We start from the raw sequence: 12,757 nt of genomic DNA, 5'->3' as shown, positions 1-12,757 counted from the left end.
AAAAACCTCAGGCCCAGCCCAGAATGATCTGCTAAATCTAAAAGCTGTGAGCTCGTGGTCATCTAAGTTTGACAATGACAAACTCAAGTGAAAAAATCTCGATATTATTGTCTCCTCTTCTACTAAAGTGACCAAAGTGAATATTATATAGAGGCTGTACACTCCAACTATATAAATTAAATACCTAGTAGACATTTTATAATAGTTCAGCTGATATTCAGTGGATTGATTTTAGTACCCAATAATATGGACAGAAAATGGAGAACTGTGCAACTAAAATTAAGTACCTGCCTAAATATGAGGCTCTAATAGGCAAGAAAAGAATTTCTTAGGGAATAATTGCAGGTAGCTTTTTGTGAACTGATAATCATCTGTTTTCATAGAAGGCTTGTTAAATTTCATAGAAGACTTGTTTCCAGTCATTATTAACACTGGCTGTAAATTAGAATCACTTCAAGAGGTTTATAAAACTACCATTGCCTGAGAACCCCTCTACAAATTCTAATTTGTTTGGTTTGGGTTGATAACCAATAGTGAGAACCACAGTCTGTACTCTCTGGGTGAGGAAGAAGAAAATATTCAAGACCTGGTTGATGACATGTATTTATTTCCTGGTTCTATCACTTATCAACAGGGTCTGATACGTCAAAAATTATTCCTTTTTATGATATGCTGTAAATTGGATTGAGGGCTACCTGAAATGCTCAGTTCTCATGGATTGGTATTGTGTGGATTCTAAACCATCTTTTACATGGAACAGAAAACCATGAAAGATAAGTTTCTGCAAAGAGTGCACAAGATCCTACGGAAAACCTAGCATAGTGACCTAAACTTTCACAAAGAAAAATGAAGTCAGGATGCACATCCTGAGGCTCACTTCCACTCTCTTAGTCTGAGGACAAGTGTTACATGAAAAATGCAGTTGAGGATTTGGCCAGCCCCATCTCCTTCCGTGTGCCTCTTCAGCCATTAGCATCATCAGTCTATTTTCCTATTTACTCTTATGCAAACACTTACTTGTCTTTATTTATATTTGGCTGTCCTCTCCCATCTGGTATTTTCTTTCCTCTCATATAAGACATTACAGTAATATAGAAGAGTAGTGATTAAAAGCATGTACTCAAGTACCACATTGACTGAAATACTAAGGATTTAAAGGCGATGGAGAATGACTGTCTACTGACATACAGCAATTGCATAATGGCCAAACCTAAACACTCTGTGTGGCCCTTAAGAAAAAAGAAAGCTTTGCCACAGGCTTTGACTGTGAAGAGATGGAAAAGGAACTCCTACAGAGCTTCTGGATCCACGGGGAGCAAGATGCTTAGAATGAGTCCTCACAGCAGAGACAGAGCTCAGATGCATCACAGTATCGAGGGTCTGAACAAACAAATCCCAAACACACTGTACTGAAGGCCATCTGCCCACTTGGGGCTTTGGGGTATCTAACCCACAAAATGCTTGTTTCCTCAGATCAGTTCATAGGTAGGGGTCAGGAGAATGTGTCATGTTCATGGAGATATATTTTCCTTTATTTCCCACTAAGATATTCACAAGGCAAAATGTTATAAAGTCAAGAGGCAAAGGGCAAAAGGGACAGTTGGAAACTATGCTTAGTTCTTGTGAAGAAAATTCCATTTAAGTTATGTAATTATGATTTGATCAAGCATACCTATTATTCATGTAGCTGCCAATTCCTGATATATATATATATATATGTACATATATATGTATATATACACATGTACAAATTCATTCATTATGTGTGAGTCAGGAAAAGGGACTCAATAAGATTATTTAATAAATTAAGAAGGAGAAGTTTTTAAAAACTTTTAATTATATTATAGGAAAATTAACTTTTTATTATCTCTTAATTTTTATACCTTTTTATGAGTAATATACAAATCTAATTTAATTTGTAAAATTACTGTTAAAACCCTTAGAAGTATTCATTTAACTACCTCAAGTTTCATTATAAATATTAACTGAAGAGAAGGTTTTGAAAAATTATGTGCTCAGGAATTATTTTGGAGGGTGTGAGTACTTTATAGATAGAAATTTCACATGGACTTGAATCTTCCTTTAAAAGCATATAAGTTCATAAAAATTTTAAAACATGTGTCTCTGGAAATAGAAGACCTTATACATATTTCAAGCTTAGCAATTTGGGAATTGCAGTTTCACTCATAAGAATTTTAAACCAACAACAAGTAAGTGATATCTCACCCTATTCATCAGTTATTTTGAGGACCTAGATTCACTTATAACTAAGGCAAGTATATCTAGTCTAAATATTATTATTAATTGATTTAACAAATACTTATTGGGTCCCTATATGCAAAACCCAGGTCCAGTTATTATACTTTATGTAAATGAAGAGTAAAAAGGAAAGACGATGAAAGTTTTTTTGATAAATATTTATATCTTTATTATTTTTCTAAGCACACCTAAAACTTCCTTGTTTCTTAGGCTATAAATAAAGGGGTTTAGCATGGGAATTATAATTGTGTAGAACAGTGAATACATTTTATCCTGATATTGATCCTGACCAGACCCAGGACGCACATACATGAAGAAGAGAGTACCATAGAATAGGGAAACAGAGAGAAGGTGGGCGCTGCACGTGGAGAAGGCTTTGCTCCTGCCCTTTTCCGACTTCTTTTTCAGGATGGCAAAGAGGACACAAGTATAGGAGACTATAATACCCATAAAAGTAAAAGCCTGTATAAAAGAGGCAAAAATAAAAAGCACTAATGCATTAATTGATGGATCAGTGCAAGAAATTGTAAAAAGTGGCAAGATTTCACAGTAGAAATGATGTATTATATTAGACCTGCAGAAAGTTAATCTAAATAATAATCCTACATGTATCATAGGATGCAGAAAACCAATTGCATATGATGCACTTATCAGCCAAGTGCAGAGTCTGTCGGCCATCACCACTGGGTAAAGTAAGGGGCTGCATATGGCTACACAGCGGTCGTAGGCCATCACCACCAGGAGGAAACATTCTGTGGTGGCACTGGAACCAAAAAAATAGTACTGGGCCATGCACTCAAAGAGAGACATCGTTTGACTCTTGTCTAAGGTGTTGACAAGCATCTTGGGAGTCACAGATGAAGAGCAGGCATCTGCAAAGGCCAAGCTGCCCAGGAATGAGTACATAGGGGTGTGAAGATGGGGGTCCTTACAGATGAGAAGAATCAGTCCAAGGTTGCCCACCATGGTGGTGAGGTAGATGGCCAGGAACACCAGGAACAGGGGGACCTGCAGCCCTGGGAGATCTGTGAGTCCTGTGAGAAAAAATTCTATCACCAGGGTCTTGTTTGCCTCCATCATATCCACTCAGGCTGATCACTGCAATGGAGAAGTAAAATGAAAAAAATTAATCAAGGTTCATGAAAACTTACACTGGATTGCAATTTCATATTTCTACATTTCAGATGCCCTTTACTGAACAAATATGAAGGTATAGGGTCTTTCTTTTTAAAAACACCCTTTAGAGTGTTAGCGTTAGCTGCTCAGTCGTGTCCATCTCTTTGTGGCCCCATGGACTGTAGCCCACCAGCTTCTTCTGTCCATGGAATTCTCCAGGCAAGAATACTGGGTTGGTAGCCATTCCCTTCGCCAGGGTACCTTCCTGACCCAGGGGTTGAATGCAGGTGTCCTACACTGCAGGCAGATTCTTTACTATCTGAGCTACCAGGGAAACCCCTAAGAGTATTAAGTATATTATAAAAAATTTTGAGAAGGAAGGAGTTTTTTAATGGTTTTAAAAATATATACATTTACTTAAAGGTTTATGGAGAAAGTGGTTAACACCAATTGACTTAGTCCATAACTTTCACTCAGTAATACCTTAAAACTGAATGTATTCACAGTGACATGTACAAAATTAAGAATAAAAAGTATATAGTATGTTTTAGTCTATAATCTCCAAAAAGTGAGAACTGTTGAGGTTCAAGAGTGTTTTCACTGTTTCTTAAAATCTCAATTGTAACTTTCCTATTGAACCAAAAAATGAGCTATACCTTTGTACTACTGATATGTTTCATTATTTCCTACTAAGACATTAATGGGTGAAGTAGTAATACAGTAAGTTAAAATTTCATTTTTGCTGTGTCCTATCCATTACCATTATGTTGCTTGATTGTGTATTCATAAAAAATTACCCCAAATTCCTAATAGACTCTCTTGGTTATACATGCCTCAAAGTAAAACCAAATTTCAAATAGATTCTTTTTAATTTTACTGAATAAATTCTCATATGTGAGCATAATCATTCATTTAGTCATCAAACATTTATTTAGTTCTTCTTAGTCTAGAACACTGTTATTCCTAGCTTAGTCATTCACAGAAACTTTAACTCAGCATTTTACCAATAAAGCTAAAATAAGCCCTCTTTTAAGAAGAGAGAGGGAGAAAAGAAGAATCTAAGAGTTAGGGCAATACATGTCAATGTAGACAGTTATCATGCAGTTAATCAAGAATGTTTTTAATATGTCAGAAGCATATAATTCCAAAACAATTATAAGAATTTTCCTTCCCTTCCTTTTTTGAAATTACAAGAGAAACTATCAAAATCAGGATAGAATGTAACATTAATAAAGACACCACAGTGGAAAGAATAGCCAGTGTTTTGAATATCTGGAGTCAAATAGTAAAAACCTAAATTTTGTTTAAATCCCAATCAAATGAAAAGAGAAAATGAAACACATTAATAGGCAGTGGGTAACATTAGTATAGGTAAGGCAGAAAAGTGCCCCAAATTACACATGTATTAATACCTGTTAACTGTATTGTCCTGGGAAGCAAATGCACAGGCTGGATCCTATGCAAACCCCAGGGTAAACCTAAGTCCGCATCATCACAATACATTTTATCAACGACAAAGAGAATTATACATTTCTGAACATAAAATGTATTTGGTACACCCACATCCTTGCCTTAGTTAGCTGAAGAAGGGTCTAGCCTTCTAGAAACAGCCAATCTAAGTATATAACCATGCAAGGGAATACATGTAAGACTTGAATGCAGAGTTCCCTGACTTTTATTACATATCCAGTCAGATGGAAGTCATTCCAGCACAATTTTTTATTTCTATAACCTAGTTACCAATTCTTCAGAATGTAACTCCAGATTTCACTAGAAGTCTATGCTAGCCTGAAACACTTTCTGAAAGTGCCTACATCGCCCTTCAAAAAAAGAAAACAATGTAGAAAATTTAAGGAAGATAGGGTTTGTGAATTCAGTTATAACAAGATAAATATTTGAACAGTAAATTTGTATAGAAGAATTGAGGTATTTTCTACAGGAAGGAACCTAGAGGTTTCTTTTTTCTTTTAAAAGGGGAGGCTATGCTGAGGAAAACAGTTCTGCAACTTCATAAGGGATGGGGAAAAAAACTTGTTTGAGATTTATATTAGACTTTCAAAAGGGCTGGTAGTGGCAGTAGTCATTTATGAGTAAGCACACTGCTGCATATCACTGAAAAGGGCAGATTATCTTCATTTTACACTCTGCCTAGAATATGATAATGAGATGTGGCTTGGGGTAGATACAGTGAACTCTTTTCTGCCTGTCTCCAGAGAAATACAATCTAAACGAGGACCAGGTTGAAGACAAAGGCAGAGACTCCTCTTAAAAGCTCTCTATGATTCATCATTGTTGGCAAAACTTCCAAATTTTGTGACTACACAGTAAAGGCTAGAATGAATTCCTTTTTTACAGACATTCATAAATAGATTGGTTTGATAACTCATCTTTTTGGCAAAAAAAAATGTTCACAAAAATGTCACAAAATTTCTGAAGCTTTGAGTCTCAATTCCACCTCTGAATTACTAAACGATTATACCTAAGCCACTTTATGACCTTATTCTAAGATTCTCATCTGTGGTGCACTGGATTCTCTAAGGAACATCTGTCCACAATTTGAGTCTGTGACTCCTCTTCACTATTTAGTAAGTAGCAGAGAATGTAAGTTAAGCACACAGCCTCGATGTGTAATAGCATGAATTCAAATCTTCATTCTACAGGTATATAGCGTGTATCCATAAGGGTTCAGAGGATTGAATATTTTAGTTTTTTAACTGTTTAGGATTTCTCTGTCTTCCATTTGCTAGATAAATGAAAATTTTTTTCAGATATTGTGACAACTCCTGAGAAACTCTTGGTACTAAAATGATATGCTCTATCACTTTTCATGGGAAGAATAATGACAATACAGCATTGCATTCTTACCCAATCCCAATAAGAGGATGCAGAGATGCCATAAAATGTAAATTTTCATGAAGAACTCAAAATGCAAAAACAAAAAATGTCAAAAACAGTTATTCATCTCATATTAATCTTCGTTGAGAAATGCAGTTTAGGAGGAAAGGTATTTATATCCTCCCATCTTCAAATCTGTTTGTGAAGATCATATTGAAACTCCCTCAATGCTCCCAAAAGATTCCCTGTAGAATAGTCAGTCTACTGGGCATTACAGATTAATCAACATATCATTTTGAACATACTCTTTTGCAGTTATTATTTTTATATCTTCTTTCATCCTTCTAAAAGCAATTTTAGTTTAATACTTAAAAATGGCAACTTAATTGTTAAATTAACATAAAAATAAAATAGGCAGGAAAGCACAAAGGAAAAAAATTGCTTTAATCTCACTAATCACTGAAAAATACAGTTAACTTTTGGGGTATTTTTTATTCTACCTTTAACCAATCATGTAGCACTATTGGTATATTAACATATGTATCTATTATACATACATTTACATATAATTTATATGATTATGATTCCACTATACATATTTTTAACAAATTATTTTAATTGAATAATACATCATTTCTATTTTCCTGTGCTCTTAGTTTGAAAAATTTGTGGGTTGTCTCTCTGGCTATATCAATTTTATAAAACTCTATAGTTATAAAGTTATAGAGATGAAGCTAATTTGTCCAAATATGTGTGTGATGTTAAGGATTTTCTTTCAACAAGTCTTCAATGGACTTCTTAGGAAATTGTACCGATTTACCCTACAAATTTTGAAATTACTAATTTCCCAAGCTTTATACGACCACAGAGAAATTTATTATATAGTTGGCCCTTGGACAACACAGGTTTGAGTCTGTGTATACTCAGGTTTTTTCCAAAATGTAAATTCTATAGCACTACACAGTCTGCCGTTGGCCAAACCCATGGAGGCAGAACCCGGATTACCAAGGGACCATGTCTTCAGAGGGCCAACTAGGTGTTAGACCAGATTTTCAAGAAAGCAGAGGGTCATCACTCCTAACTGGCATTATCCAGGGGTCAAGTGTCTATAAATATATAGTATACACATATTCATATATGTGCACAAATACACACATTCACATAATTATGTTTATCTATTAATATATTTATATTTATGATTAAACTTGGTAAGAAATATTCCTGACCTTATATGTTTGTCAGAAATGTAAAACTCCTGAAAAGCATAAACGTTTGTTTAATTTGTGAAATTTCATCATTTTACCTAAATTGGAAGAATTGAAATCTAGTAAAGGTGTTAACTTTGCCAAATTAATATTTAAGTTATATGCAACCTCAAAAAAGAAATTGAAAGATAGTTTGATTAGTAAATGCTAATTCATCAGGAATCAAACTGATTTTTTACATGTCAAAAGAATTTTACAAAAAGAATAAAGACCGGAGATGTTCCCTGCTCAGTATTGCAAAATATCACAAGGTTAACTAACAACTTAAACTATGTTTGATGTTATCAAACTATGAGTACAAATATGATATTTTTCTTCTGTCATGGAAAGAAAGACTATCAAAGGTGATTGAAAGCATAGACTTTGTAAAGACAGACTTGGGATCAAAACTGGCTTTGCCTCTAAAACTGTGACCAATAACCTAACTTCTGTAAGCCCTGATTTTCTCATTTTGAAAGAAAGTTAATAATGTGTAATTACAGGATTGTTGATTTGCACTTACAGTATTGTTCCAAGAGTCAGATGAGAGGATAAACAAGTCTTAGTGTTGTACTTGACAGGTAGCAAAGACTCATTTAATATTAACTTTATTTGTGTTGGTTATTCTATTTATTCATAAATAAAACAGCTAAGCTCTTTTGTTACAGAAAGGTATTTTGGGTGAGCAGAATTGAGATACTGCTAACTGCTGACAATGATAGTTTAACTGTGTACATCAAACAACTTTTACATCTAACTCATGCCATCTGCAACTTGGCACAGAAGCCAGAAAAATCAAAAAAGTGATTTTTGTGGAGTAAATGAGACATATTACTTGAATGAAAAAAAAACCTATAGGATTTACATAGTACACTTATTTATCTTACTGAAGTATAGTTGATTACAGTGTTAAATCAGTTTCAGGTATAAAATGGTGATTCTATATTTTTATAGATTATACTGCATTTAATTTATCATTAAATACTGGCTACATTAGACATAGTCTCTGTGCTGTATGGTGTCTCCTTGTAGCTTATTAATATTATGCATGGTAGTTTGTACCTCTTGACCCCCTACCTCTCTATTGATCCACTGCCCTTCCTTCTCCTGCCACCCCCCAGGAACCACTAATTTGTTCTCTACATCTGTGGGCCTACTTCTGTTTTGTTATAATTGTTAATTTGTCTTATTTATTAGGCTCCACATATAAGTGAAAGTATACAGTATTTGTCTTTCTCTGTCTGACTTATTTCACGAAGCATCATACCATCCAGGTCTATCCATGTTGTTTCAAAAGGCAGATCCTCATTTTTTATGACTAAGTGGTATTTGATTGTGTATGTGTGCCATATCTTCCTTATCGTCTGTTTATGGGCTCTAAGCTTTCTCCCATATCTCAGCTATTGTAAACTATGCTGCTATGAACATTGTCGTTATTCAGTCGCTCAGTTGTGTCGGACTCTTTGCCGCCCAGTGGACTGCAGACACTAGTCTTCCCTGTCCTTCATCTCTCCCCGACTTTGCTCAAACTCATGTCCATTGAGTTGATGATGCCATCCAACCATCTCATCTTCTGTCATCTCCTTCTCCTCCTGCCCTCAATCTTTCCCAGCATCAAGGTCTTTTCCAGTGAGTCAGCTCTTCACATCAGGTGGTCAAAGTATTGGAGCTTCAACTTCAGCTTCAGTCTTTCCAATGAATATTCAAGGTTTATTTCCTTTAGGATGGACTGGTTTGATCACCTTTCTGTCCAAGCGACTCTCAAGTGTCACCTTCAGCACCACAGTTTGAAAGCAACAATTCTTTGACGCTCAGCCTTCATTATGGTCCAACTCTCATATCCAGGCTTCCTTTGTGGCTCAGCTGGTAAAGAATCCACTACAATGTGGGAGACCTGGGTTCGATCCCAGGGTTGGGAAGATCCCCTGGAGCAGGGAAAGGCTACCCACTCCAGTATTCTGGCCTAGTGAATTCCATGGACGGTATAGTCCATAGGGTCGCAAAGAGTCAGACACGACTGAGCGACTTTCACTTTCACTCATATCCATACATGACTACTGGAAAAATGATAGCTTTGACTATATGGACCTCTGTCAGCAAAGTGATCTCTTTGTTTTTTAGAACACTGTCTAGGTTTTTTCATAGCTTTTCTTCCAAGGAGCAAGCATCTTTTAATTTCATGGCTGCAGTCACCATGTGCAGTGATTTTGGAGTCCAAGAAAATAAAGTCTGTCACTGTATCTCTTTTTTCCTGATCTATTTGCTGTGACGTGATGAGACCAGATGTCATGATCTTAGTTTTTTTAATGTTAAATTTTAAGCCAGGTTTTTCGCTCTTCTCTTTCACCCTAGTCAAGAGGCTCTTTAGTTCCTCTTCGCTTTCTGCCATTAGAGTGGTATCATCTGCATATCTGAGGCTGTTGATATTTCTCCGGGCAATCTTGACTCCAGCTTGTGCTTCATCCAGCCCAGCATTTCGCATGATGTAATCTGCATAAATGTTAAATAAGCAGTCAGTCAGTCAGTTCAGTCACTCAGTCGTGTCTGACTCTTTGCGACCCCATGGACTGCATCATATCTTTTTGCCTTTTCATGCTGTTCATGGGGTTCTCAAGACAAGGATACTGAAGTGGTTTGCCATTCCCTTCTCCAGGGGACCACATTTTGTCAGAACTCTCCACCATGACCTGTCTGCCTTGGGTGGCTCTACAGGGCATGGCTCACAGTTTCATTGAGTTAGACAAGGCCGTGGTCCATGTGATGAGTTTGGTTAGTTTTCTGTGACTGTGGTTTTCATTCTGTCTGCCCTCTGATGAATAATGATAAGAGGCTTATGGAAGCTTCCTGATAAAAGAGACTGACTAGGGGGGAACTGGGTCTTGCTCTGATGGGTGGGGCCATGCTCAGTAAATCCTTAATCCAATTTTCTGTTGATGGGTGGGGCTGTGTTCCCTCCCTGTTGTTTGGCCTGAGGCCAAACTGTTGACACACGCCTCCAGCAGAGACTCCTGGAAACTCACAGGCAAGTCTGACTCAGTCTCTTGTGGGGACACTGCTCCTTGCTCCTGGCTTCTGGTGCATGCAGGTTTTGTTTGTGCCCTACAAGAGTCTGTTTCCCCGGTCCTGTGGAAGTTCTGTAATCAAATCCCACTGGCCTCCAAAGTCAAATTCCCTGAGGGTTCTCAGTCCCTTTGCAGGACCCCCAGATTGGGAAATGTGTTCTGGGTCTTAGAACTTTCCTATCAGTGTGAGAATTTCTTTGGTAAAATTGTTCTGCAGTTTGTGGGCTGTCTGCTTGGTGACTCTATAGTGGATAATGCTGCATGGCCCAGGTCTCACTGTCCTTATCCAAGGGCCTTGCTTTGGAGACTGGAGTCTGCTGGCAGAGTTCTGGCCAGATGACCCTGGTCTTTCCAGGAGAGAGAAGGGCCCATGTTCCTTAAATAAGCAGAGTTTACAATATACAGACCTGATGTACTCCTTTCCCAATTTTAAACCAGTCCATTGTTCCATGTCTGGTTCTAACTGTTGCTTCTTGAACTACATACAGGTTTCTTAAGAGACAGATAAGGTGGTCTAGTATTCCTGTCTCTTTAAGAACTTTCCATCATTTTTTGTGATCCACACAGTCAAAGGCTTTTGCATAGTCATTGAAGCAGAAGTAGATGTTTTTCTAGAATTCCTTTGCTTTTTCTATGATCCAACATATGCTGGCAATTTGATCTCTGGTTCCTCTGCCTTTTCTAAATCCAACTTGTACATCTGGAATTTCTCAGTTCACATATTGCTGAAGCCTAGCTTGTAGGATTTTGAGCATTACCTTGCTAGCATGTGAAATGAGCTCAATTGTATATTAGCTTGAACATTCTTTGGGATTGCCCTTCTTTGGGATTGGAATGAAAACTGACCTTTTCTAGTCCTGTGGCCACTGCTGAGTTTTCCAAATTTGCTGGCATATTGAGTGCAGCACTTTCACAGCATCATCTTTTAGGATTTGAAATAGCTCAACTGGAATTCCATCACCTCCATTAGCTTTGTTCGTAGTGATGCTTCCTAAGGCCCACTTGACTTCACATTCCAGGATGTCTGGCTCTAAGTGAGTGATCACACCATCATGATTATCTGGGTCATGAAGATCTTTTTTGTATAGTTCTTCTGTGTATTCTTGCCCCCTCTTCTTAATATCTTCTGCTTCTGTTAGGTCCATACCATTTCTGTCCTTTATTGTGCCTGTCTTTGCATGAAGTGTTCCCTTGGTATCTCTAATTTTCTTGAAGAGATCTCTAGTCTTTCCCATTCTATTATTTTCCTCTATTTTCCTCCATTGATCTCTTAAGAAGGCTTTCTTATCTCTCCTTGCTATTGTCTGAACTCTGCATTCTGTTGGGTATATCTTTCCCTTTCTCCTTTGCCTTTCACTTCTCTTCTTTTCTCAGCTATTTGCAAGGCATCCTCAGAAAACCACTTTGCCTTCTTGAATTTCTTTTTCTTGGGGATGGTTTTGGTCATCACCTCATATACAATATTATGAATCTCCATCCATAGTTCTTCAGGCATTGTGTCTACCATATCTAATCCCTTGAATTTATTTGTCACTTCCACTGTATAAACATAAGGGATTTGACTTAGGTCATACCTGAATAGTCTAATGGTTTCCTTACTTTCTTCAATTTAAGCCTGAATTTTGCAATAAGGAGTTCATGATCTAGCCACAGTCAGCTCCCAGTCTTGTTGTTGCTGATTATGTAGAGTTTCTCCATCTTCGGTGGCAAAGAATATAATCAGTCTGATTTTGATTGATTTTAAAATGCTGTCTATGTGTAGAGTTCTCTCGTGTGTTGTTTACCATGACCAGTGTGTTCTGTTGCCAAAACTCTTAGCCTTTGGCCTGCTTCATTTTGTACACCAAGGCCAAACTTGGCTGTTACCCCAGGTGTCTGTAACTCTGGTACCTCCAGACAATTGAATATTATTCAGTGCTAAAAGGAAATGAGCTATCAAGCCATGGAAAGATATGGAAGAACTTAAATGCACGTTACTAAGCAAAGGAAACCAAGCTGAAAAGGCTATATACTCTCTGATTACAACTAGATGATGCCATGGAAAAGGCAAAACTATGGAGACAGTAAAAAGCTCAGAAGCTGCTAGTCTTTGAGTGAAGAGGGATGACTAGGTGGAACACAGAGGATTTTTAGGGCAGTGAAAATATTCAGTGTGACACCTTAATGCTAGATATATGTCATTATAATTTTGTCCAAACCGATAGAGTGTACAACATAAAAAGTGAAAGCCCATGTAAACTG

General features: G+C 37.0%; 1 protein-coding gene across 1 annotated transcript; it reads right to left on the bottom strand.

Annotated features, from left to right (window-relative positions):
• Positions 1 to 2,418: 2,418 nt before the first annotated feature.
• LOC133050105 (olfactory receptor 5AC1-like) lies at positions 2,419 to 3,339 on the bottom strand. The gene has a single exon (XM_061134230.1). The coding sequence runs from the start codon at positions 3,337 to 3,339 to the stop codon at positions 2,419 to 2,421; it is 921 nt and encodes a 306-aa protein (XP_060990213.1).
• Positions 3,340 to 12,757: the final 9,418 nt, after the last annotated feature.

The sequence above is a fragment of the Dama dama genome, chromosome 31, assembly GCF_033118175.1.
Source record: "Dama dama isolate Ldn47 chromosome 31, ASM3311817v1, whole genome shotgun sequence".
Taxonomy (NCBI): Eukaryota; Metazoa; Chordata; class Mammalia; order Artiodactyla; family Cervidae; genus Dama; species Dama dama.
This window is presented reverse-complemented; position numbering and strand designations above follow the sequence as displayed.